The sequence below is a fragment of the Dipodomys merriami genome, unplaced genomic scaffold (assembly GCF_024711535.1).
Source record: "Dipodomys merriami isolate MVZ:Mamm:240054 unplaced genomic scaffold, mDipMer1.0.p SCAF_21, whole genome shotgun sequence".
Classification (NCBI taxonomy): Eukaryota; Metazoa; Chordata; class Mammalia; order Rodentia; family Heteromyidae; genus Dipodomys; species Dipodomys merriami.
Window position 1 is genome coordinate 29,832,259 of NW_027203493.1, and position 23,156 is coordinate 29,855,414.

The window sequence follows — 23,156 nt, forward strand, 5'->3', positions numbered from 1 at the left end:
TCAAGAAGCATATGCCACAGTCTTTGGCCCTTACAGGAAGCAAAACAAACCTACCTGATTGTCATATAGTCATAAACTCCCCAAGCATCCTCAATATGTTAGGCCTTGGCTGTGCTTTGAAGACAGGAAAAAATATACACCCTAGTCTCCATATTCACCACTAATGAGGTTACTGTCTAGTGAGATGTATGAGCAAACAGAGCATTGTAATTGAATATACTACATACCACAGTAGTGACAGACTCTCAGGGTGTGGGAGGGATGCCCTAAAGGGTAGCAAACCCAGTGAAAGGGAGGAGAGAGATGAAGCACTTGGCCTCTGTTGAGTTTTTAAGTCCTTTGAATTCTTAGCTCACAGCACCCTGTAAGTACCGCATTAAAGGAGGACAAGAGAAACTTACTTCTTTGAAAAGAGGAAGTGCTAATCTCCCAAGAGAGAAAAATGTTGAATGTATATTCAGTATTCTAGGAAGGCAGTGAAGGGCATACTGTTAGAAAGCCTTCCATCAAAAGTTTATTGGAGAAGATTCTGCTTTCTCAGAATACCCTTTTTGTATAAAGCATCTCATGCCTTTCCCGGTGGTGTGGATAAATGAGGCATTGCTCAATTAGATTCTCTGCTTTGTTATTTAAGTATCAGAAAGATATTCTCAGTAAAAAGCTTCAGTGAAATATGGGGATGATTTTTGCTGGAGGGATCCCCAAAGCATTTTCTCAATTTGAAAGTAACTTCCTTAGCTAGGAAATGAGCCAAGAAAAGTCAGTCCCTTTGGAGAAGGAATAAACTCATGCTCCTCTGCTTTGATGGGAGGACGGTTTGCCACTTTCACCTGCTCTTTTCCCCACGTCCTACTTGGAAAGTCTGCCTGTCTGGGGCCACACTGGTACTAATTCCATGCCCTTCTTTCCACTCCCTCTTCTGTTCCCCATCTCAGAAAGAACACTGTTTTTGTGGATCCTTGTAGAGGTTGATGTGATCTACAACTATGTGTATACATACCTATGTGTATACATAATCTGTTGGTTTAAGAGGCAGAATTTGGGTGGAGTTCTACTCTTACCAGGAATTCTCACTCACCTACATGTCACTAAGCATTTGTTGAGGGCCTTCTGTTGTGCCAGGCCATTTGTTCAAGGCTTTAACATAATAAGACAATGGTCCCTGCTTTCTACTGTGTGACAGAAGACCTGGTGGGAATGGATCACAGCAGCTCTGTAGCTCAGAATCAATCCTTAGCCCAAGGCAAGAGGAGATTATTTGACTGAAACCTTTGTACTTGCTGCTGATGCTTTCACAAAGGAAGAATGTAAGACAATTGGACCCATGGGTAGTTTGAGCTCTGAGGGGAATGATTACATATGTATTTTGGCTCCTGATTCACAGGAGCTGACCTAGACTTCCCAGATAGAGTTGGGAGAAAGTAAAGGCTATCTCTCTGGGATCTCCTGTATAAATAGCACACATTCTCCCTGTCTCTGCTATGTTTACCTTCTTTCTGCTTCCCTAGTCAGAGCTGCAAAACAGAGGGCAGAGAGATGGTCTCCCATACATGAGATCTGAGGTACATTAGACCTAACTGTACCTGACTTTGTCTTGGTCATGGAAGTACATTTGTGGAAAAATTATACATTACCCCTGAACATATTTTGACAGGAAGGAGATTTGGGGGAAATGAAAGTATACAATTAAGAGTTGGGTTCACAATCCTAGCTACTCAGGAGGCTGAGATCTGAGGATCACAGTTCAAAGCCAGCCTGGGCAGGAAAGTCTGTGAGACTCTTATCTCCACTAAACTACTAAAAAAGCTGGAAGTGGAGCTGTGGTTCAGGTGGTAGAACACCAACTTTCAACAAAAGAAGCTCAGGGACAGCACCCAGGCCTGAGTTCAAGCCCCAGGACCAGCATCAACAAAAAAGAAAAAAGTGACAGAGTTGAGTTCAGTTTCTTAGGGGTCAGTAGGAAACAGGCAACACTGACCACTTTAAGTTGGGAAAGGTGAAATCCCATTGGCTCACAGGTGTGGGAATGGCTTTTGTTTATTGCTTTATGATTTCCTTTCTGGAGATAACAGGTAGTAACTCATACAAGTACAGCTGAGTCTATTATTCAAGTATTAACTTAAAACCCTGGTTGGGAGTTACCTAGGTTTCTTCTTTCTTTGGTTAAGTCTTCTTCCAATAGGTAGGTGAGAGGGCTGGCCCAACTCATGGGGAAGGGAAGTGCTTGCTCAGAGATCTCCTTCAACGGAAGCTAGACAAGCTCAGAGGATTTGCTCATTCCTTCCTCCTGTCCACATGACTGCCCTGGGCAGCAGGTGATGGACTTCTGTAATTTGCATTTGTCCCTGGCTCACTAGCAGACCTCTGTCTTTTCAGTAGCAAATCTGAGATTCACACTCAGCTGTCCCATTCATTTGGGGTGAATAAATGTTTTATAATAACGATGATCCTGCATTGATAGGAAGGAGATTTGGGGAGAATGAAAGTATGCAGTGAAGAATTGGGTTCACAACTGCATTTACTTTGAGAAATGTACAAGTGCTACTAGGATCACAAAGAGGCTTTAGTTTTACTCAAAAAAAGAAATCAACATAGAAATGAAGCAGGTTTCACTTTAGGCTTTTTTGCCCTTTCATGCCATAATCCACTGCCAAGACTTCAACACCATTCACAATAGAGCTAACTTTCCTTCCTGAGCACCATGATTCTAAACATTATGGTAAACTCTCCTTTAAATTGTTTACCTCCCAGATGACAGGCCGAGACCTTCTCAAGGATCGAAGTCTGAAGCCTGTGAAGATTGCCGAGAGTGACATTGATGTGAGTGAGCAATGACAGGCTGACCCCTCCTGACCCAGACCCAGTGTGGGTAGCTTCCAGCAGGGTTTGGATGTAGTCACAGGCTTTCTACTCATAACCTGCAGGCTGTGCTTGTTCTCAGCCTCCCAGGTTCTCCTCATCCTGTTCTTGCTTGTAGGTCAAATTGAGCATCTTCTGCGAACAAGACAGAATCCTGCAGGACCTAGAAGACAAGATCCGAGCTCTAAAGGAGAACAAAGTATGCAGTGGTTTTGCATAGGGGTACAAGGGTATTTGGTTGCCCTGTCTTTCCTGAGACATTAATTAGAATCTCATGTTTTAAACAGCAGCTGTTTAAATTTTTTTTTAATCCTGCTTAAAATGTGCTTCTTGGGACTTTTATCTGGGCCTGAAGAAGATCTAATAGGGAGACCCCAGATTATTCATTCCAGCTATCTCCATCTCATTCTGCTCTGGGCCACTTGCCTGGAAGCCCTCAGAGCTGAGCCTGGGAGAGGCTTTGTTGACTTGGGTGTGATGATTTGGGTGCCTGAGGCCTGAGTAAGGAACTGCCCCTTTGAAATTGGCTACTGCTGCAGCTGGGCAGAGTCCCTCATTCCCTAAACTCCTTTCTTCTAGGATCTGGGCTATGAAGACATCGACTCTAGATGTGAAGATTAGAATGGGTCTGGGGCTACCCATATTTACTTTCTTGGACCCTTACAGGGAATTTTTTTCTTATTGCATTTTAATAAGACATTGTATTTGTCATGCTAAAGGTTTATAATAACACTTTTTTTTTCTCCAGAGCTTTCAGACTTTTCTATTAACTCACGTTTTAGTTTATTGTATAAGGAGTTAAATGGCTTTAAGTCCACTTTGTAGGTGAGGAAGCCCAGGTACAGAGCTATTAGTAAATTGGCATCAGAACCCTGCCTCTTAGCCCTTAGCTCAACACTGGCCTCTTTGGGCTTCATATCTCCAGGCTTTGTTTGCTTCCTGGTATTGTATGAGGGGACCTCTTGGACTGAACTCTTATCCTGTTGTCCTTCCCGATGCAGGACCAGCTGGAATCTGTACTAGAGGTATTACACAGACAGATGGAGCAGTACCGAGACCAGCCTCAGCACCTGGAGAAGATTTCCTACCAGCAGAAGCTGCTTCAGGAAGATCTTGTCCACATCCGAGCTGAGATCTCCAGGGAATCCACTGTGCGTGCAGGGTGTGATGGTGGCAGATATTTCCTCAGGAAGGATGGCCACCATGTGCCGATCTCCCCAGCTCTAGTTGAGTTGCTAGCCAGGGGGTGAGAATCTTGAAATGGAAGAACTCTCCTAGGCTGCTGCATCCTGACAACAGCTTCCAGGGATGACATTACTCTGTCTGCCATGCCTTGGGCTATTCCCAGATGGCTGAGAATGCCTAATGGATGGAATTCTCAAAGCAATTTTCAGGCCCTATGCCAGTCTAAGATGTCAGAATTTCTACTTTTTTGTCAGTCTGCTGGGTCTAGACCTTTCTGTCAAGGCAGGGAATTAAAGCATTTCTGCATAAAAAAAGGGACAGAGCAGGTGGCCACAGTAAGATCCCACACTCCCTCCGGCTTCTCTGTCTCCCTCCCATCAGCTGGTCTCCTTCCCTCTTCCCCTGGCTGGTCAGCAGAGATCAGGAGCATAGGTACTCGCAAGCTGCCAGGGAGAAAGGAGACAACAAGGGACTAGAAGCCTTTCCTTGGTCAACAGGAAATGGAAAATGCCTGGAACGAGTACCTGAAGTTGGAGAGGGACGTGGAACAGCTGAAGCAAACCCTGCAGGAGCAACACAGAAGAGCCTTTTTCTTCCAGGTGACCAAGGGCTGTTCATCCCTCCAAGCTCTGATTGTTCCTGAGAGCTTAGCTTACGGGGCTGTGAGCACTATTCCAAGGCCTTTTCTTTCTTGGCCCCACAAAACGTCCACCCCAAGCTTTTCTTTGGAGATCCTTTCCTTCACCAAGCCTTACCCCAACTCCCTGTGCCTCTTTGCTCTCAAAGATAAGCCCTTAGTATTTTTTGAAGGCTTTTTGCTTCTGAGCATTTGGAAAGCAGACATGAGAAGAGACTTAGCTAGAATACTTTATGGAAAGGTGAGAGTGATATGTGTTCCCCTCTTTGGCCCCTTGGACACAGAACAGCAGGGAAGCCTTACCTCCTTCCTGCCTGATTCCTGAGGATAGATGCTATCAGCTCACTACTATCTAAGAACGAAGTGTGAATTCAGTGCATTGAGGTGCTTCTAATCTCCAGGTACTCATTTGTGTTTCTGGAGACTGGACTAGGTGATACCCATCTCTGGCCCCTGCCCTACTTGTGAAAGCTGGTATTAGAGCCCAGCCTCCTTACCTTAAAAACCAGGCCATCCCATGGATAGCAGCCTCTGTCCCCCAAAGATGAGACAATGACAGGCACTGTAAGGTTTCTCCTCTTTCTGGGTTGGGTTCCCAAGCCACCCAACAAATCCTTCCTGCCACTCCCCCCAACACCAATTGTGATGCTTAACCAGGCTTCTACCTCATGTTCAGAATTTTTAAAATGGAAAATGACCTACTTTCCAACTCCACTTCAGATCTATATCACCTTCTTGCAGGGCCCTGACATGATTTTGTTTCTTTGAATTCAGCAAGCGTTCCTGGAGACTTCTTATGTGAGACACTGCACATAAGAGTATAATGCTAGGCTTGACCTAATTCTAGCCCACGTTCCTCATTCAGGTAATTGAGTGAATATGAGGATCTCTGGACTTAGCATTGCCCTAGAAAAGTGAAGGAAATTCTGGAGGGTGTTTAGGTTTATGTGACCTGAAGCTTTTCTGGGTGATACTAGCCCCTGCTCACTCAGATGGTTCCCAAAGGATTCAGTTTCTGGCTCAAAATCTTGCCTCTGGCTCGGGGCTGACCTATGAATTTTCACAGAACTTGTCTGTCTCCTGCTGTTGTTGCTATACCCATAATTCTCCTTCATCCAAGCTAACATTTTCTTTTTTTTTTTAAATCCCCAGGACTTAGCATAATAGCTTGAAAATGCTAGGTGAATATATTGTCAAAGTCTTTGCAACTATTTTTTCTAGTCATTAGCTCCTGAAATGATCACCTTCTTTTGTCTTGGGCTTCAAAGATCCACAGTTACTTTTAGCAGCAATACTTTCAGCTGTTAATTCTTTTTACCCCCCAGTACATTAATTATTTATTAACAGAAAAGGCCTACAGACTCATTTCTTCTTGGTCACACCCACAGTTTGACCACAGCGTCCAGTGGTCTTGGTGTGCTGGCCTCTGACTCGAAGGCCCCAGAAGTGGCACAGCCCTCTATGGGCTTGAATCTTCTTCAGGTCTTCATGGAGCTTATTATCCAGACCATTGGCCACAACCTGGCTATATTTTCCATCCTTTCCATCCTTCTGTTTAAGAACCAATCTGGAATTTTGCACTGATGTGGATTCTGCATAACGGTGATCACATGTTCCACCTCATCCTCTAGCCCTCTTAGTGAGGTCAATGTCTGCATACACATGAGTATATCTTCATCCCACACCCTTAATAGGAGTGATGACAAAAGTTGTTTTCCAGCGCCCATTGATGTTGGTGTTGAGTACTCACAAAAGGTGCTGGAACATCTCAGGAATCACTAAAGTGGCACCAGTGGTGTGTAGACCTCCTATGGGAGAGCCTTTTCATTCTTTAATTATGCAAACAATACAAGTATACACAGCTTCTGAAAAGCCCCCAAAGTGAGGAGCAAAAACACAAATGATACTAATGCCTTTTTCTCCTCTGTCCCATTCCCATCACCTTCTCTGTCAGTCACCTGCTGTCAACTTGCTGCCGTGCCTCTCTGACTATTTCTGTGCCTTTCCAAATGTGTAGAATTGGATCATTTAGTTGGGCTTTGGAACAGAGAAAAGGTTTGCTCAAAGAAGGTCCTTATTATACATTGTTTGGCAACTTGCCTTTTGGTCTTTATGTTGTGGAAGCATTTCCTTATAGAAACTGATACTACATCTCAAAAAGCTAGAAGAAATTACTTTGAATGTTTCGCCATAAAGAAATAATAAATGAGGGGCTGGGAAGGTGGCTCAGTGGTAGAGTATTTGCCTTGCATGCATGAGGCCCTGGGTTCAATTCCTCAGCACCACATAAGCAGAAAAACCTGGAAGTGGTGCTGTTGCTCAAGTGGTAGAGTGCTAGCCTTGAGCTGAAGAGCTGAGGGCCAGGCCCAGGCCCAGAGTTCAGGCCCCACAACCAACCAAAAAAATAATAATAATAATAATAAATGATGGCAAACATGCCTATAATCCTAGCATTAGGGGATAGAGAGCAGGAGGACTGCTGAATATGAGGTTAGCCTGAGATCTTGTCTTCAGGGAGGGAAGCAAACAGGGAGCAAGGAAAGAGGAGAAGAAAGAAAAGGAAAAAAGATGAGATTAGTTATGTTTACCATATCATTATCCAATGTATACAGATATTGAAGCATCACACGGTGCTCCATAAATATGCACAATTTTTGCATTTATATGTATCAGTTAAAAACATTTTCAGGGGGCTGGGAAGGTGGCTCAGTGGTAGAGCGCTTGCCTTGCATGCCTGAGGCCCTGGGTTTGATTCCTCAGCACCACATAAGCAAAAAGAAAAAAGCCGGAAGTGGCGCTGTGGCTCAAGTGGTAGAGTGCTAGCCTTGAGCTGAAGAGCTGAGGGACAGCACCCAGGCCCAGAGTTCAGGCCCCACGACCGGACCCAAAAACAAACAAACAAACACATTTTCAGTTTAAAAAAGAGGTTGACAAATATTGCCAAATTGCCATCTAAAAGACTTCTACCTTCCCACTCAGAAAGTGAAAGCATTGGGCCCTTTTGCTCACATCTCACCTCACCAGCACTTGATGTTATCAGTCTTTTTGTTTTAATCTAATTACTAGTCTTTTTTTTCTTTCTTTTCTTTTTTTTTTTTTTTTTTTTTTTTGTCAGTTGTGGGGCTTGAACTCTGGGCCTGGGCGCTATTGCTGCACTCTTTCAGCTCAAGGTGAGCGCTCTACCGCTTAAGCCACAGTGCCACTTCAGGGTTTGCTAATGGTTTATTGGAGATAAGAGTCTCACGGACCTGCCCGGGCTGGCTTTGAACCACAATTCTCAGAAATCAGCCTCCTGAGTAGCTAGGGTTACAGGCATGAGCCACCGGCGCTCGGCTAATCTAATTGCTAGTATTTTTGACATCTTTTCATATGAATATTAATCATTTGTATTCCTATTATGGTTTTATTTCATAGTAGTTTAATAGATAGCAAGCCTAGAGTCCTTTTATCCCCTTCCTAAACAGAAATTGATAACAGTATATCTGATTTTATCACATATTTCCTGGAGAATTTTCTCCTGCAAGTTTCTAGCAGATAGGCCAGCCTGGAGCCTACTACTGGATTTTTACCTAGCTCTATGGTATTGCTTATATTTTCCCTGCATGTCTCAATGACCAGGGAAGCCACAGAATTCTTCTTTCATCAGGCTCTATGCTGCTTTGATTTAATCCTAGGCTGTTAGAGACCTATACAAATTATTAGCACTTGAGCTGTGTTTAAAGCCCAGATGTAAATTGTCAGCCATAACTTTGGAAATTCACCTCCCAATAGCCAGTTCAGCTGTGGGAATAGTCATAGCATTTTCAGTTAAGTAGTGTGTGTGTGTGTGTGTGTGTGTGTGTGTGTGTGTGTGTGTGTGTGTGTGTGTGTGTGTGTGTGTGTGTGTGTGTGTGTGTGTGTGTGTGTGTGTGTGTGTGTGTGTGTGTGTGTGTGTGTGTGTGTGTGTGTGTGTGTGTGTGTGTGTGTGTGTGTGTGTGTGTGTGTGTGAACACACAGCCACCTGAGCATCAGGGAAGCCAGAGAACAGAACACCCAGGAAATAGCATGGGGTAGTGATAAGTGGGTCCAACCTGGACATTGAGTCCAAGTCTCTGCTGAAAGCAGAATATGGGAGACTTCTAACAGTATAGTGTGAGGACACAGGAGTAAAACTCAAGCCTTGCCTTATAGAGGCTTGCTTCACTGCATTATTAAGTTGTGAAAGTTGGAGAAAGTTAGGGACTCTGGCACTTGCTCCTCCTGGCTCTTGTTTTACCTGAGGGGGTATCAGAAGGGCATAACAGGTCAGAGAGTTTCTGAATGCAGAGCTAAGGAGGAAGAAGAGGATGAACTTTATTTCCCTCTTTCACCTGTTCCTGGGATGGAGCTTCAGGACTTCAGCCCTACTGAACGTTCCACTACTTATTCACTCTGGGTTCCGCAGTGTACTGGGTGGCGATAGGACCAGGCTTTAATGTGGAGCTGAGTCTCAAACCCATTGTTTGCTTGTTAGTTCTGAGACTTGGTTTTTGCCCATTGTGGAGCTTGAACTCTGGGCCTGGGTGCTGGGCCTGAGCTTTTTTTCTCAAGGTTAGTGCTGTAACACTTTGAGCCACAGTGCCACTTCCAGTTTTCTGGTGATTAATTGGAGATAAGAGTGTCACAGACTTTGCTGCTTGCTCTGTCTTTGAACCACGATCTTCAGATCTCAGCCTCCTGAATAGCTAGGATTACAGGCATGAGCCACCAGTGCGGTCATGAGACTTTTTTTTAACTCCCCCTCTTTCACTCCCTTACTGGGGACTGATTGAGCCTAGAACCTCATTTTGCAAAAATGAAAGTCTGTACCTATTAAGTACCATCAATCTCCTCCCCCTTCCCTGGTTTTGGGAATTACTGTCTTATATCTTGTCTCTGTGAAATTAACTATTCTAGATAATTCATACAGCAGGTAGGTAGAATAGTATGGTATTTAAAGCATTGCACTATTAAATTAGGTAGAAGTCGACCAGCCCAACTGAGGAAAGCCTGCTCCCAAATTATTCTCTGGACCTTGGGAAGTTTTCATGTGTGCCCTTCCCTAGAAAGCTGTAGCAGCATGCTACTAGCCAAAGTGTGGTTTGCAAAGAGGTGCTGCCCCTAGAGGAAGGGGTCCTGCCTAGAATGGCAGGACAAATTCCAAGAAGAAAATTCTAGTTAGGAGCTGAGAGGCACTGAACTGCCACCTTGTCTCCACCAGGAGAAATCACAGATCCAGAAGGATCTATGGAGGATCGAAGACGTCCTTGCAGGCCTGAGTGCAAATAAAGAGAACTACCGAGTCCTGGTGGAGTCTGTCAAAAACCCAGGTGGGGACATCTTCTGAGAAGTGGGATGGGTGACATGAACCTTGGAGGCTGTCTTCATGGTGCTACATCACCTCATTTGTCATTCAAGGGGGCCTTTATTCCATCCTGTCCTTGTTTCCCTCCTTGTCCTCAGAGAGAAAAACGGTGCCTTTGTTTCCTCACTCCCCTGTGCCTTCACTCTCAATGTCTGAGAGCAAGCCGGCCCCGCAGCCCAGCCCTCCTGCCAGCCCTGTGAGGACCCCGCTGGAGGTCCGGCTCTTCCCACAGCTGCAGACCTATGTGCCATACCGACCTCACCCGCCACAGCTGAGGAAAGTGATGTCCCCGCTTCAGTCACCAACTAAAGCAAAGCCCCAAGAGGTAAGTTGTAGTGACTGGGAGCTGAGTGCTTTGTTTCCTGTCTAGCTGATTGTCCTTTAAAAAAAAATAATTGGTCCTGGGGCTTGAACTTAGCACCTGGGCGCTATCCCTATCCCTAAACTTTTTGCTCAAGGCTAGTGCTGTACCACTTGAGCAACAGCTCCACTTGCAACTTTTTGCTGGTTAGCTGGAGATAAGAGTCTCATGGACTTTCCTGCTTAGGCTGGTTTTAAACTCGATCCTCAGATCTCAGCTTCCAGAGTAGGTAGGATTACAGGCATGAGCCACCAGTGCCCAGTTGACTCTCCCTTTTTGTTTTTAGATAAGCCTCTCTTGGGAGAAAAACTATCAGGAGAAACATGGAACAAGCTTTAAGCCCTCAGGGAATCCAAAGTCCAGAGCAGCTAAGGGTAGTATTTGCCATGTGCCTTGGCCTCTGAACCAATAGGATTCTGAGAGGTGGTCTAGCTCTATCCTCCTATATTACAGTTGGGAAAACTGAGTCCCAGCAAGAGGAAGTGATTATGATGATTAGGGTGGAAATTGTGATCTGCTTCATGCAGAGAGGGCTCTGTGCAGATGGCTCTCCTGTCATCATATAGCCTGGAAGGGGCAGGAAGCTCCTTCCAGCAAAAGAGTATCTCTCCTTGGGCTGGGAATATGGCTTAGTGGTAGAGTGCTTACCTAACATGCATGAAGCCCTAGATTTGATTCCTCAGTACCACATAAACAGAAAAAGCTGGAAGTGGCACTGTGGCTCAAGTGGTAGAGTACTAGCCTTGAGCAAAAGAAACTTGGAGACAGTGTCCAGGTCCTGAAATCAAACCCCAGGACTGGCAAAAAAAAAAAGTATTCTTACCCTCCCCTGTTCTTGAGCACTATGCTATACTCTGAGGATGCTTTAATCTTTCCAGGAGCCTTGTGCACTATGGGCAAGAAGGTTAGTGTACCAATCCCATGGAGAAGAAAACTGAAGGAGATCAGGTGCTGGAATTTGGTGGTCTCTGTGTTAGATAGTGGATTTATCTAGATCTCTTTCATTCTCTTTTATCCTGTGCCATCTGCCATCTAACTGTACCTGCAGCTCAGGACCTCAGGTCCGGTGTATAACCATGTGGTGACCTGAGTCCACACCTTTGCTTGCCTAGCATGGAGAGGAGCTCTGTGCACATTCTTCAGAGTCTTGGAACATGGAGAATTCAAAGAAATAGATGTAGTAAGGTAACTCATTGTCTTCTGCTCCACATCAAGGCCGCCTTTGCCTGTAAAAGGAAAGGAGTCTGGCTCAAGTGAAAGAAGCCAGAATGGAAGGCACCTGGGAATGGTGACAGGAAAGGTTTTGCTAACAAAGACTTGGCAGAGCCTTGCTTGGATGCTGGGTATGCCCAGGATCACAGAGGTTGGAACACAAGGGTTGGAGAAAGCACAGAATGATCCCCCAGCCTCACCATCTACTTCTAACAGCCATGGACCAAGGTTCAGAGCTGGATCCAGATATGGCCTGTGACCCAGCCAGAGAAGCTCCTCAGATCCTTCCATCTTGAGATCTCCTCTATCCCAAATCAACAGAGCAAACTGAACCGCAGCCATTAAACACAAGAAACCACAGCAGGAATGTCTTGGTTAGACAGCTGTTGGTAAGATAGGCCAGGTACCCATCCACTGAAGTAAGGAGCACTGGGTCACCTATACTTCAGTCCTTGCTGTGTTATTGGGCAAGTCCAGTTTTTTTTCTGAGCCACCTCAGTTTCCTCTTAAGAGGCTCCTCCCAGCTTAGTCCTCTGTGACTCTTGTGTATTAGGGTAGCTGGGGCTCTCCTCTCTCTCCTTCTTGTTGTATATGTGTGTTTACAGTTTTACCACTTTTTTTAGTGTTGATAGCTTGTTTTTAGCATTTACGTGAAATAGTAACATCTACCCTGAATATGACATAAGATGAAAATATATAATTTAGCAAGTAATAAGGAGACCATCTATAATATACCAAACCAAGATAGCAAATAGAATCCTTTCAGATGGGCTGGGAAGGTGGCTCAGTGGTAGGGCGCTTGCCTTGCATGCATGAGGCCCTGGGTTCGATTCCTCAGCACCACATAAGCAAAAAGAAAAAAGCCAGAAGTGGCGCTGTGGCTCAAGTGGTACAGCACTAGCCTTGAGCTGAAGAGCTGAGGGATAGCGCCCAGGCCCCATGACCGGACCCAGAAAAAAAAAAATCCTTTCAGCAACAAGAGGTCACCCTCGGGCCTGTGAATACCTTTTCAGTCTAGACCAACCAAAATGTTAGTTGTTTTTTTTTTCTTCACTCTTTTTCTTTTCAGTTGACTACTGGTCTATAACCCTAAACATTTTAATTATGTAGTTATATAACAATGAACTCTTGGTGCTGGGAAGATGGTTCAGTGGCAGAGTGCTTGCCTAACATGCATGAAGCCCTGGGTTCGATTCCTCAGTACCACATAAACAGTAAAAGCTGGAAGTGGTGCTGTGGTTCAAGTGGCAGAGTGCTAGCCTTGAGCTGAAAAGCTGAGGGACAGCACCCAGGCCTAGAGTCCAAGCCCCACGACCGACAAAAAAAAGAACAATAACCAAAAAAATCCCATTGAATTCTCTTGTATCCTTCATCTTCAACATTGTATTTGTGAGATTCATCTACATTATTACTTGTAACTAACTACAGGTCTCTCATTCAGTTTAACTTATTTTCTTGAATTTAATTTCATCTTTATTTGATAATGATTTCTAAGAGTATTAAAAGATTTAAAAAAGAATATAATAAAACATCTCTCACCTTCTTTCTCCAGATATTCTTTTTTTCTCTCTCTTTCTCTGATCTTACCCTTTCTGGAACTCTGAAAAATCCTGGGTCAGGGGAGGAACCACAACAAAACAATACTAGACTAAGGAACTTAAGAGTTAGGAGAAGGCAAGATGGCCATCAATGAGTGGTTAGCAGTCAGGCCCTGTCTGCTGATTGGAAGAGGAGCTATGGTCCTCAGCACTATGAACAGAAAATCGTCACATTTCTTGCCTTCCAGGCAGTGGGCTTGGCAGTCAGTGAGTCACTTGTCTGATACTCTTTCTTTCTGTCCATTCAGAAGGTACTTTTCCCCTTTCTCCTCCCTTCCCTCTCTCCCTCCTTTTCTTCCTTCCTTCCTTCCTTCCTTCCTTCCTTCCTTCCTTCCTTCCTTCCTTTTTTTCTGTTAGTCATGGGGCTTGAACTCTAGGCCTAGGTGCTGTCCCTGAGCTCTTCAGCTCAAAGCAAGCACTCTACCACTTGAGCCGCAGCACCACTTCCAGTTTTCTGGTGGTTAATTAGCGATAAGAGTCTCACAGATTTTCTTGCCTGGGCTGGCTTTGAACCATGATCCTCAGATCTCAGCCTCTAGAGTAGCTAGGATTACAGGCATGAGCTACCAGTGCCCATCTCCTGTTTTTTTTTTCTTTCTTTCTTTCTTTTCTTTTTATTTCTTTACCAGTCCTGGGGCTTGAACTCAGGGCCTGTATACTATCCCTGAGCTTCTTTTACTTAAGGCTAGTGCTCTACCACTTGAGCCACAATGCCACTTCTGACTTTTTCTGTTTATGTGGTCCTGAGGAATGGAACCCAGGGCTTCATGCATGCTAGGCAGACATTCTACCATTAAGCCACATTCCCAGCCAGAAGTTACTTTGTAGCCATGTACATTTCTGAGAGAAAGGGCAGGAGGATATACTATCCTCACTCTGCTAGAGGATCCAGAATGCAGAGTCATGGATCCAGGCTCAGGCTGAGCACCATCAAGCAGATAGTATCGTCTGTTCTCCAAAGTGGGTGCTGACATCAATTCACATGCAGCAGAGTTAGAAATCTGCCTCTGGGGTGGTGGATGCCAAGGAAATAGACTGGCAGTGCAGCACCATGCCAAGAGTATGGGCCCTGGAGGCCCCTAGTCCTGGAGTTGGAGAAAGGTTATCTACACTGTACAGTAGAATATACAAGAATCAAGAGGAAGAAGAGAGCTGGAACAGAGACATCTCGCCTCTTCAGCCTTTCCAAAAGAAATGCTCACAATCCTGGCTGAGGTAGTCACGTTCTGTGGCTTCACAGTAGCCTATTCCAGCCCTTTAGACCGCCACTGTATCATGACCGTGCCCTTCAGCAGTAATCCCACTAGGCAGGCATTCTGGTTCTCTTTTTGAACAGGAAGACGAGGCACCTCCCAGGCCCCCACTCCCTGAGCTCTACAGTCCAGAAGACCAGCCCCCAGCTGTGCCACCTCTGCCGAGGGAGTCTACCATCATCCGCCACACCTCCGTGCGAGGGCTCAAGCGGCAGTCGGATGAGAGGAAGCGGGACCGGGAGCTGGGGCAGTGTGTGAATGGGGACTCAAAGGTGAGCCGGGCAGGCACCCCTGAGTTGCCAGCTGAGTGAAACGACCACTCATTAGGTGTGGTGACACCAAACAAGTATGACAGCCTCAGACTCTGCCCACAGGTGGAACTCCGGTCATATGTTAGTGAGCCTGAGTTGGCCACCCTCAGTGGGGACGTGTCTCAGCCCTCCCTGGGACTCGTGGGCACAGAGAGCAGGTACCAGACGCTGCCAGGCAGAGGTAAGGCAAGACCCTTTTTGGAGTGTTTTGAAAAGCCCACAACTCCACCACACTGAACCCAAATGTAGCTATGATCCTTCGGACCCACTTCCTGACTCTTTGTCTCTTCTACCTCTTCCCCACAAGCAATATTTAAAAGCTCTACTACCATTAAGCCCGACACTGCGCGTGCGCGCGCACACACACACACACACACACACACACACACACACACACACACACACACACACACACACACACACACACACACACACACACACACACACACACACACACACACACACACACACACACACACACACACACACACACACACACACACACACACACACACACACACACCATCAACAATATTATATAGGATATAGACATCAGGAAACTCACATCTCAGAGAAATTAAACAAGAGCCAATTAGCTGATCTGTGTGGGATCCTGAAGATAATGCTGTCTCTGGACAAATGAATCCTGGGATTCCGGGAAATGCTACAGGCCTTCCAGAACAATTTTCCCTCTCATGTCACCCCAGAACCCAGTGAGTCCTTTCTTAAACGCAGATTCTTCTCACTTGGGCTCCTTTGTTCTGTCTTTCCTTATCCCAGTCTTGGTTATGCAGAATGTGTAAGAGTACTCCAGGAAAGAGAGGGGTGAAGGATACTTGTACCTCCCCCCTCCAATTAGGGCTTCTGAATGAAAGGGAAGCCTATGATATAGTTCACAAATCAGCAGGGATGCTGTCGCCCCTCTGGGGACAGAGGGTAACCTTGTATTGACCCTCACCCTCTACCTAGGGTCTGGCTCTTCTAGACCCAAGGAGAAAGACAAATGGGTTATCTCTTGGTCCCTCTTGGGAGTGGACTTTATATTAGAGGGGTACAAATATGCTGACACTGACACTTTCTTTCCTAAGGGCTCTCTGGGTCCACATCAAGGCTCCAGCAGTCATCTACTATTGCTCCCTACGTCACGCTCCGGAGGGGTCTAAATCCTGAAAACAGCAAGGTAAGCTTCCCTCAAGCTAGGGAAGAGCTCTGAGCTAGGAAGTGACTAGCAATCCTACAAGCACTAAGGATGGCCTCCGAGGAGACCTCTGCCCCACCCCCCCCACCCCCCATGAGTCAGGGCTCCTGTCACCCATTGTCCACCAACATAGTCATAACACTTCCCTCTGGATTTTCTGAGGACCTCATCTTTCTGTCTCCAACCTGACAGGATCACAGGAGGTAACCCCTGGAAGGCTGCATGATGGGTTCATCATGATTTACTGAATGCATATGTAGCTGGGCAGGACTGGGCTTCAATGTTGACATCTGCAGAATGGGGTGCTGGCCAGAAGGCTTGTGCAGGCCAGGGTGTTCAGAGAAGTGATTCTCTAAAGTAGTGTGTGTGTGACACAGCCCAACTATTGTCAATAGACAGATGGAGTGCTTAAGAACAAGGATGGAGGTCCAGGGCGGCTGCCCACTGTGTTGCTAGTCCAACAGCTCCACGTGCCTCTTATCTTCCTCCTCAGAGACCCAAGAGTGCCTTGGAGCGCCTGTACTCAGGGGACCACCAGCGGGGCAAGATGAGCGCAGAGGAGCAGCTCGAGCGCATGAAGAGGCACCAGAAGGCGCTCGTCCGGGAACGCAAGAGGACACTGAGTCAAGGAGAGCGGACAGGCCTGCCCTCATCTCGCTACCTCAGCCAGATGCTGCCTGGAGATCTCGGCTCAGTATGTTAGGCAGGCGGGAATGGGACAGGGAGCACCGTCCTTCCTCAAGCTGAGCAGAGCTTCCCCACGTCCCTCTAGGGCAGGCATCACCCCCCCCCAAGATGGCTGAGAACATCCCACAGGTTGTTTGTCCACAACCCAGGGTGCATGTGTGAGCTGGTCAGAGGGTGACCCGGAAGCAGAGCAGGAGATCTCACAGCAGAGGCTTAGGATATTAGCAGATACCCAGTCATTTCCTCCAGCCAAGTGTGTGAGGCCTCTGTGGGCATTCGGGATCTCTTAGCTGAATTGAGGACTTGGGAATACAAGGTAGATGAAGCGAAGGAGAAAGATGGTAACAGGATTTGATAAGTACAAACCAAACAACCAGCCTCCCAAACTGCCAAGCAAGTGATGGAGGAGGGGAAGGCAACTGAGCACGGGTGGCATCCCACAACCCTGAGGGCTGGTGGTCTCCCCGGCCTGGGGTGCGGAGGCCTCAGGTGCCCAGGAGAGTTGGGGGAGGGAAGACCCAGTGCTGCTCCCTGGTGGTGCTCTCCAGAGCTGCACCTATCCACCATTGCCTTAAGTCCCTTTTTGGAAATATGCCATTTTGACTTTGGAGTGTAGAATGTCACGTTACCCTAGCTCTCTAGCCTGACTGTTCTTTCCCTAATTCATTGCACAAGCTCTTTTGCTTTTAGTATTGTTGCTCATTGCCTCTCTAATCCTGCCTGATTGTGTTTACAGACGCTTCTGATTTGCATTGAACAGTCTCTAACTGGCCTGTGCTGTTTGTTACCAGGCTTGTAAATAGCAGCGCTTATCTCCCTAGCCTAGTAACCACTTCCAAATGTGACTCTCCTTTTTCCCTGAATTCCTTCATCAGGCCTACTGACTCATAATTTACTACTCCCCAAAGCTGTACCAGAGTCCCTGAGCCAACCCTCTGTGTGAGGACCATAGTCACTGGCAGAGGTCAGGGTATTATGAATTTATGGAAATTCATGCCTTACATCTAGATAGTAGATAGACTTCAGCGAGTATACATTTGACCAAGTTCCACCACGTCTGAGGTTATATGGTTTTAATTCCTTTCATCTATCACACAATTTCTTATGGAAAACTTTTGTGTTTCTGACATTTAGTAACTTGAATAGATATCAAATATAAACTATGTGTGCAGAGGGACACTCAGCAGCTGTTAGCCCAGACACAAAGGACTAGATTCAGGACAGTCATATCTTTAAAAGCTGCAAACCTGGTAACTTTTTAAATAAACAAATGTCATAATGGGATAACACTGACCTTTGACAACATGGTGTCTCAACTGTAGATATTATCCAAAAAACATCACTGGAATACATTGTAATTTTTCTCTGGAAAAAAAAAAAGACATGTAAGTCTCGGCATCAACGCCAATAAACGTGTTGCTTAACAATGATGGATTGGCGTGGTTCTTCCCCAGGGTTACTTTGTAGAGTCCAGTGTACTTTTCTTGTTTGTAGAAACAATCAGGCTGGGTTTAAATGAGGGCTTGTTTATATTTGAAGCACTTGTGAGCATCTAAGGAAATGTGTGTTTTCTTTGTAAATCATTAAATTAATTCATCTTCAAATTCCCAAGTGCCTAATCCTTTCAAACTGTATTTGGAAAACTATCATCCACGATTTATTACATTGTTTCAGAGTCAGTATTGAGAGCTTGTGCATGAATGGGTGAAATGTGCTGATATGGCTTTGAGATTGGGGTTTGGAAGGACTCAAAGGGCAACAAGAGAGTTGGGACTTGGTGAAATGGGAGAGGTCGTCTGGGATGCATAAGGATCTGTGGAGAACACAGGCCTTGAGCTATTCCATGCTTAGCCACCTGATTAGTATGCAAAGGCCCAAGTGAGCAGAATACATCTCAGAGCTGGACAGTCATGCTTACATCTTAAAATGATTAGGTTTAAATTCTGCCTCATGCAAACAGATGCTGGTTACAAAGTTGATACTATCAACCTTGGAACCATTGCATTTGATAAGAGCATTTCAATTTTATACTATTTAGTTTTTCTTGTAATTTAAAGAGAACATTGACCCAAATTAGATAGATAAGCTCTTCCATGGCAGTTTGTCTTCCTCTCAGGCTCTAGCCTGCCCTTTCTTCATCTTCTCAGGCCTGCTGTGGGTGCAGTTTTACTCACCCTGAGAGAGTCCTATTGGGAATACCCAATAGAGAGACTCTTGGTTATCTGACTTGCTTAGCAGGGCCATAAAGAGCTTACAATTTTTTTTCCCTATTATTTCTTAACCTCTGGAGCATATGAGTACCGAACCAGAAAGTCTTTCATGAATTAATGATCCGCAGAAAAGGCAAAAACCATTTTGTAGAGTTCTTTCCCAGATTCTCTTTGGGACTCAGGTTCTCAGACCTGGGAATAGTCTGGATCCCTGTGAACCACTGTGAGCCAGAAATCATGTAGTCTTGGTCTTCAACCTATATCCTAAGGGTACACATTTGAACTTTCTTGGGACCCAGATCAGAGAACAAATAGAAGTCAGACCGTGTAGAGGGGACAGAGGCCTTGTTTGTCCTTACATGTCATGTTATAGAACATAGCTTTTCCAGAGCAGATCAGAGGTCCAGCTGCCTAAGGACCCCATGTCTACAAAGCCTCTGCAATTAATCCTCTTAACCTTCTGTTGCCAGTGGAAGCGAGAGCAGGACTTTGACCTGCAGTTGCTGGAACGGGCCATGCAAGGGGAAAGGAAAGACGAGGAGAATGGCTGGTTGAAAGTGCAGGCTGTGCCTGTCACAGAGTTGGACCTGGAACCTCAAGACTATGACTTGGACATCAGCAGAGAGGTGAGGGCAGGGGCTTCCTTCATGACTCCTAGAAGTTGCGTTGTTCAAGGCTCCCAGCCTACTCAGCAGTCCTACAGAGATCTGGTCTTGATTTCACTTTAGTCTAAGAGCATGAATAGATAGCAACGTGTAGCCGTAAAAGGAGCAATAAAATCAACACTAATCTGATTATTGTTCAGATTTAACTCTGTCATTTGGAGAAAATTGTAATTGTACCTTCTCTGAATCCTCGCTTTCCTCAGCAAGTGTGGTGAGGATTACGTGATTCAGCATGTTCTTAGGAGGGATTAGAAAGCCTCACACAGACTAGGCATCTTGATGGGTAGTTTCTGTTCCCAAAGCACCAAGATTTGACCATATCAGTCAGTCAGGCTGACCTGGCTTATCAGACTCAAGGGAAAAACATAAGTTCAAAATCACATGTAAAATTTCCAACCATAACAGAGAGGCCAGAAGACTTCGCAGGGTTCTGGTCTGAATTCCTCAAGTGCCCTCTGCTGGCATGCATACATCATGGCAGGGAAGACCCAGGAAAGCAAGTGAAGACTTAACAGGGGTAACAGACTCACACTCTTCTAGACATCCATAACTTCTGATGGCCTTCATTGTATCATTTGTACCCACTGCAGAGCGCTGTCTAATTGCTGCGTGGCACACATCTGTTTCCATAGCACTGAGTGGCACAATGTAGGTGTAAATATTTGTTGAAGGAAAACTATTGAGTGAATCACACAGTGACCCACAAATGCCTGAAAACACTGGCAAAAACTGCATGAGAAGAACGGTGTCATCACATAAAGTATAGATTTTGGTGGTTCCTCAATAAAACTTCTCTATGAGTCCCTTTGATAAGGGAAAGAGAGCTGAACTGCTAAACACTCAACACCCTTCTGGTTGGCTTATTGTTGTTGTTGCTTGTTATTGGGGTTTTTGCGGGTTTTTTAAAGCTAATTTAGGGTTTGGGTTTATTTTTGTGGTGCTAGAGATTGAACCCAGGGCGTGACAGGTACTAGACAAATGCTGTACCCGTAAGGTACATCTTCATTCCTCTTCTCCTTTCTTTAAGGGACAGTCCAGCTGTTTTTGCCAGTGGTTACTGCCAGTAGATTGGGGACCCCAAAGCATCTTTGAGAATTAAGAAGCACTGTGGATAATAGATGTCTGTGGAGTTGCTAAGTTCTCAGTTCTACTGGATCTCTATCTGCTAACAAGGCTAGTCCCCTGCCCACAGGTCTTTTCTCTGTCAGAAAACAGCCAAAAGTCTATGATTTCTCAGTGACAAAGAACACTTCACATACTGCCTTGGCAAGTGCAAGGGTACACCCTAGTGTCCTAATCGGCGAGGTGGCTCAGGGAAAGAGTCCTTCTTTATCTTTAACCTAAATCCTTCCTGTTACAATGCAATCTGCTTCCTCTAGATCTGTCCTTAGTAGAAACAACAGAGAAGAGTTTATTACTTGCCATCTTTCAGCAAAGTACAAGGCTGCATGAATTTAAATATGTAGACAGAGAATAAAAGCCTAGTTGAGAACAGAGGGGAAAAAAAGAAAAATGTAAATTCAAGCAGTGCTGAAAGTGGGCTCCAAAGTTTTACAAAATAATAGGTGTATTTATAGCTTTCAACTCCAAGGGGCTTGGTCAGGAATTATGATTGGTGCTGGCAGAAGTTAAGCTGTTTTTTAAGAAAGGGATGTGGTGTACTTTGAGTCTCTGGGCCGTTTGTGGGAAGGGATCTGAAGAGCAGAAAGTAAGCAGGAGTTAAACTTTCAAAGGCCAGCTTGCACTCTGCATCTTGTTCAAGGATGGGCTGCACCTGTGTCTGAGGTCTGTTGAGCAGTGGCTAGACTCATTTTTTAAAATTTTATTGTAAAGATGCTGTACAGAGGGGTTACAGTTACATGAGTAAGGCAATGAGTTCATTTCTTGTCCAGCATTGCTACCACCTCCTTTGTTATTCTCCCACTATTTCTTCCTCCCCCACCTCCTGACTCCTCCCCACTCCCCAAAATTGTAAAGCTCATTTCCAACATACTGTCTTGTGGGTATCATTGTTGCAATGGGTCATCCTGTGTCCTTGTTTCAGCGTTTCTACAGACTCATTTCATGTGCACCTAGACCAGTTGTTTTTTCCTTTGACAAATCTAAGACCAGATTTGTTCCATAACTGGATTTGGCTTGTTTTTGGAATCTCCAACCAATCCTGTTTTAATATGAGCATGCAAGAGTTGACTTTAGCAGTAGTTTTTCACTCTGAACAAGATTTCATCCAGCTGTTTGACACTGTGAGAGTAAGATACTGGAGAGGGAAGGAGTTCAAGGCCAGTTGCCCTAGAGAACAGTAGATATAGTAGAACTGCCTACTATCTAGATTAAAAGAATTATTTATTTATTTATTTTATTTTTGTTGGCCGTGGGGCTTGAACTCTGGGCCTGGGTGCTGTCCCTGAGCTCTTCAGCTCAAGGCTAGCACTCTTCCACTTGAGCCGCAGCACCACTTCTGGTTTTCTAGTGGTTTATTGGAGGTAAGAGTCTCACAGACTTCCTTGCCTGGGCTGGCTTTGAACTGTGATCCTCAGAACTCCTGAGTAGCTAGGATTACAGGTGGGAGCCACCCAGCGCCCAGCTAGAAGAATTTCTTTTTTTTTTTTTTTTTTTTTTGTAGGACAGATTGCAGTGTCACTTCCTTTTATCTTTCCATTTCTTTATTTGTCATCTATCCACGAAGGGCTGAGGGCTACTAAGTGCCAGGTCCCTGCATTAGACAGTGGGGGATAGGGAGAAGAATCAGAGAAGGCGTCTCAGGGTGAGGTTGTGAAAGAAGAGTACCCCAGGCAGGGGACAAGCAGGGAAGGAGTCCCTGTGCTGGGAGGGACACTGGGCAAATTGCTGGGTTGGTGAGCCTGGGAGGCTACAGAGGTTTCGATCACTAGGGCTTCTAGCCTGCTCTAAGGATTACAGTTTTCTACGGAATGCCTCAGTGCAGCTGTTTCCTTTGTTTGCACTCATTTTCCCTTCGCTTGGTCTATAGGAGGTTGTCTTGAGCAGTGGGAATAACGTGGGCTTCGGCATGAGACCCAGATTCAAATTCCAATTCTACAGTTGACTGACTGGCTAATTAGCAAACTATTCCACCTCTGTGAACTCTGTTCATTTCAGCCTGGGGAAGGGGTGGGAAAGCGGGTGCCAAACAAGAACATCTGAGCTTTCCCCTCTACTTCCGGGCCTCTCCCAGCTCTCCAAACCTGAGAAGGTCTCCATCCCCGAGCGCTATGTGGAGCTGGATCCGGAAGAACCACCCAGCCTTGAGGAGCTGCAAGCACGGTATCGAAAAGCCGAAAAGATTCGCAACATCCTAGCTCGGTCAAGGTCAGCCCTCACTTGCTCCTGTCTGGGCAGCCCTGGCCATGGGGAGTGTCTCATCTATGGTGGGTGTGGGGAAGATTGGCTGGGTGTATGCTTTGTCTCAGGTGGGCTACACTCATTAGATGGGGCAATTCACATCAGCCTGGGACACTTGCAAAGTTCTGAAAACCCAAGGGACGCCCCTGTTCTTGACCCTCACCCCCACATGACTGACCCTAATGACTGAAGTAGAACCAAGTGTGGCCGTGAAGATCTAGCTGAATATCAGCTCTAGTCACAGTTCTCTGAGCATTT

General features: G+C 45.6%; 1 protein-coding gene across 7 annotated transcripts in view; it reads left to right on the forward strand.

The window, feature by feature from the left end:
* Positions 1-23,156, forward strand: part of Plekha7 (pleckstrin homology domain containing A7) — a 216,617-nt gene that overhangs the window by 188,047 nt on the left and 5,414 nt on the right. For all 7 annotated transcript variants that reach the window (XM_070032802.1, XM_070032803.1, XM_070032806.1 and 4 more), the window contains 12 exons: positions 2,752-2,820; positions 2,978-3,058; positions 3,861-4,010; positions 4,542-4,643; positions 9,900-10,008; positions 10,142-10,368; positions 14,551-14,739; positions 14,842-14,959; positions 15,867-15,958; positions 16,470-16,670; positions 19,344-19,499; positions 22,732-22,865. In XM_070032802.1, the coding sequence (XP_069888903.1) occupies positions 2,752-2,820; positions 2,978-3,058; positions 3,861-4,010; positions 4,542-4,643; positions 9,900-10,008; positions 10,142-10,368; positions 14,551-14,739; positions 14,842-14,959; positions 15,867-15,958; positions 16,470-16,670; positions 19,344-19,499; positions 22,732-22,865 (1,628 nt within the window). The remainder of the gene's footprint in view (positions 1-2,751; positions 2,821-2,977; positions 3,059-3,860; positions 4,011-4,541; positions 4,644-9,899; positions 10,009-10,141; positions 10,369-14,550; positions 14,740-14,841; positions 14,960-15,866; positions 15,959-16,469; positions 16,671-19,343; positions 19,500-22,731; positions 22,866-23,156) is intronic.